This window comes from Onychostruthus taczanowskii, unplaced genomic scaffold (assembly GCF_017590055.1).
Source record: "Onychostruthus taczanowskii isolate IOZ18803 unplaced genomic scaffold, ASM1759005v1 scaffold235, whole genome shotgun sequence".
Taxonomy (NCBI): domain Eukaryota; kingdom Metazoa; phylum Chordata; class Aves; order Passeriformes; family Passeridae; genus Onychostruthus; species Onychostruthus taczanowskii.
Window position 1 is genome coordinate 186,693 of NW_024499629.1, and position 2,960 is coordinate 189,652.

The 2,960-nt window shown below is 69.1% G+C and overlaps 1 protein-coding gene across 1 annotated transcript in view; it reads left to right on the plus strand.

Annotated features, from left to right (window-relative positions):
- The first annotated feature begins 1,417 nt into the window (after window positions 1-1,417).
- Window positions 1,418-2,960, plus strand: part of MIOX (myo-inositol oxygenase) — a 3,931-nt gene continuing 2,388 nt past the window's right edge. The window contains 3 exon segments of the mRNA XM_041405583.1: window positions 1,418-1,435; window positions 2,468-2,530; window positions 2,646-2,726. Of these exon segments, the coding sequence (XP_041261517.1) occupies window positions 1,418-1,435; window positions 2,468-2,530; window positions 2,646-2,726 (162 nt within the window).

Sequence of the window (2,960 nt, forward strand, 5' to 3'; positions counted from 1 at the left end):
GTGAGGAGGAGCCGCGATGGAGCATGGTGATCCCGTGGGGATGGGGCAGGGATGGGACACAGTGATCCCATAGGGATGGGGCATGGTGATCCCATAGGGATGGGATATGGATGGGATGGGGGGATCCCATGGGGATGGGGCAGGGATGGGATGTGGTGATCCCGTGGGGATGGGGCAGGGATGGGACACAGTGATCCCATAGGGATGGGGCATGGTGATCCCATAGGGATGGGATATGGATGGGATGGGGGGATCCCATGGGGATGGGGCAGGGATGGGATGTGGTGATCCCGTGGGGATGGGGCAGGGATGGGACACAGTTATCCCATAGGGATGGGATATGGGATGTGGTGATCCCATGGGGATGGGGCATGGTGATCCCATAGGGATGGGATATGGGATATGGGATGTGGTGATCCTGTGGGGATGGGGCAGGGATGGGACACAGTTATCCCATAGGCATGGGGCACGGTGATCCCATAGGGATGGGATATGGGATGGGATGTGGTGATCCCATAGGGATGGGGCAGGGATGGGGCACGGTGATCCCATAGGGATGGGGCAGGGATGGGATGTGGTGATCCCATAGGGATGGGGCAGGGATGGGATGTGGTGATCCCGTGGGGATGGGGCACGGTGATCCCACAGGGATGGGGCAGGGATGGGATGTGGTGATCCCATGGGGCTGGGATATGCGATGGAATGTGGTGATCCCATCGGGATGGGGCACAGTGATCCCGTGGAGATGGGACACGGTGATCCCGTGGGGATGGGATATGGGATACAGGATGTGGTGATCCCGTGGGGATGGGCAGGGGTGGCCAAGGGGCGGCCGTGTCCAGGGACAGGCACGGAGTCCCCCCGGGGCAGGAGGTGACAGGCGGGGGCTGTGTCCACAGGGATGTGGGGACAGTGGGGACACACACACGCGCGTGTGCCACCCCCGATGCCCGGCCGTGCCCGTGCCCACACGTGCCCATGTCCGGCCGTGTCCCTGCCCTGTCCTGGCCGTGCCCACACGTGTCCTGCCCACCCGTGCCAGCCCGGGCCGGGCCCGGTCATACCCGTGCCATCGCGCTGTCCCCGTCCCCCCCGGGCAGTGCCAGCCCGGTGTCCCCGCTCTGTCCCAAGCCTCCCCGTGCCCCCCGTCCCCAGGGCCCGTTCCGCTCCCCACGTCCCTGCGGGGTCACCCCGCGGCCGCACCCGGGGGTCCCCAGCTCGGGGCCGGCCCAGGGGTCCCCCAGCCCCCTCCGGGAGCCGCAGCCCCCCAGGCGGGCGCGGGGTCAAACATTAACCGGGGCGGGTTAACTGGTCACCGATTGTCCCCGCGGGGCCGGGCGGGCCCCCCGCGCCACCCCCCGCCATAAAAGCGGGGGGGCGGCGGCCGCCCCGCAGCCAGGGAGCCCCCAGACCCAGCATGAGCAGCCTGCAGGAGGTGAGTGGGGCGGGGGGCTCGAGGCTGCACCGGGGGGACAGACACACCGGGGTGGGGGGGGGGACAGATAGACTGGGGGGGGGAACAGACACACCCGGACCACCCCAAACCCGGGGGGCAGAGGAGACCCCCCGGCGATGCTGTCCCTGCTGGGGGGTGCCACCCCACCCCAAAGGGCCCAGCTGGGGCGGTCCCGAGGCCATGGGGAGCTGCTCCCCACCCTGGGCGGGGTTGGGGGGCAGGGCCAGCCTGGGGGGTGTCCCACAGCACCCATGGGGCTGAGCAGGGACCCTCTCGCTGTCCCCAGTGGGGACCCCCGGACTGCTGTCCCCACCTAGGGACAGCCGGGGCTGGACCCCCCCAGGGATCGGGGACGCCACCCCCAGGTCCGTCTGTGCCCGGGGGGGATCAGTGTGCGCTGATCGGTGACACCGTGTGACACAATCACAGATAGTGTGTGATAGGGCGTGTCACCGTGTGACAAAGTGTGACATTGTGTGATAGTGTGCGACGCTGTGTGACACCAATGCATTGGTGGGTGACACTGTGACCCCCTGTGCCGGTGTGATCCCAGGCATGCGGGTCTCTCCTTGGTACCAGTGTCCCCCTGTCCCCAACCTCCTGCCCCTGTGTCCCCCTGTCCCCAACCTCCTGTCCCTGTGTCCCCCTGTCCCCAACCTCCTGTCCCTGTGTCCCCTTGTCCCCAACCTCCTGCCCCTGTGTCCCCCTGTCCCCAGCCTCCTGTCCCTGTGTCCCCCTATCCCCAACCTCCTGTCCCTGTGTCCCCCTGTCCCCAACCTCCTGTCCCTGTGTCCCCTTGTCCCCAACCTCCTGCCCCTGTGTCCCCCTGTCCCCAGCCTCCTGTCCCTGTGTACCCCTGTCCCCAACCTCCTGTCCCCAACCTCCTGCCCCTGTGTCCCCCTGTCCCCAACCTCCTGCCCCTGTGTCCCCCTGTCCCCAGCCTCCTGTCCCTGTCCCCTGTCCCCGTCCCGCGGCACCCACGCGGGTCCCCTGAGCCCCCGTCCCCCGCAGGACCCCGACTCCTCCGAGGAGCCCAAACCCGGCAATGCCAAGACCGAGCTCCGCAACTACACCGTGAGTGGGGGTCCCGGGGTGAGTGGGGGTCCCGGGGTGGGGGTCCCACGCCGGGCGGGTCGGGGGGTCCCGGGGATGCCCCGGAGCGCCCCCAGCCCGCGGTGCCGCCCCGCAGGAGGGGAGGCTGATCGACCGCGTGTACAACACCTACCTGCTCATGCACACGCACCAGACCGTGGAGTTCGTCCGCAGGAAGGTGCGACCCGCGCCGGTGTCACCTTCTGTCCCCCGGTGTCACCTCCTGTCCCCCGGTGTCACCCCGCGTCCCCCGGTGCCACCCCCTGTCCCCCGGTGTCACCCCCTGTCCCCCGGTGCCACCCCGCATCCCCCCCGGTGTCACCTCCTGTCCCCCGGTGTCACCCCCTGTCCCCCGCTGCCACCCCCTGTCCCCCGGTGTCACCTCCCGTCCCCCGCCGCCACCTCCTGTCCC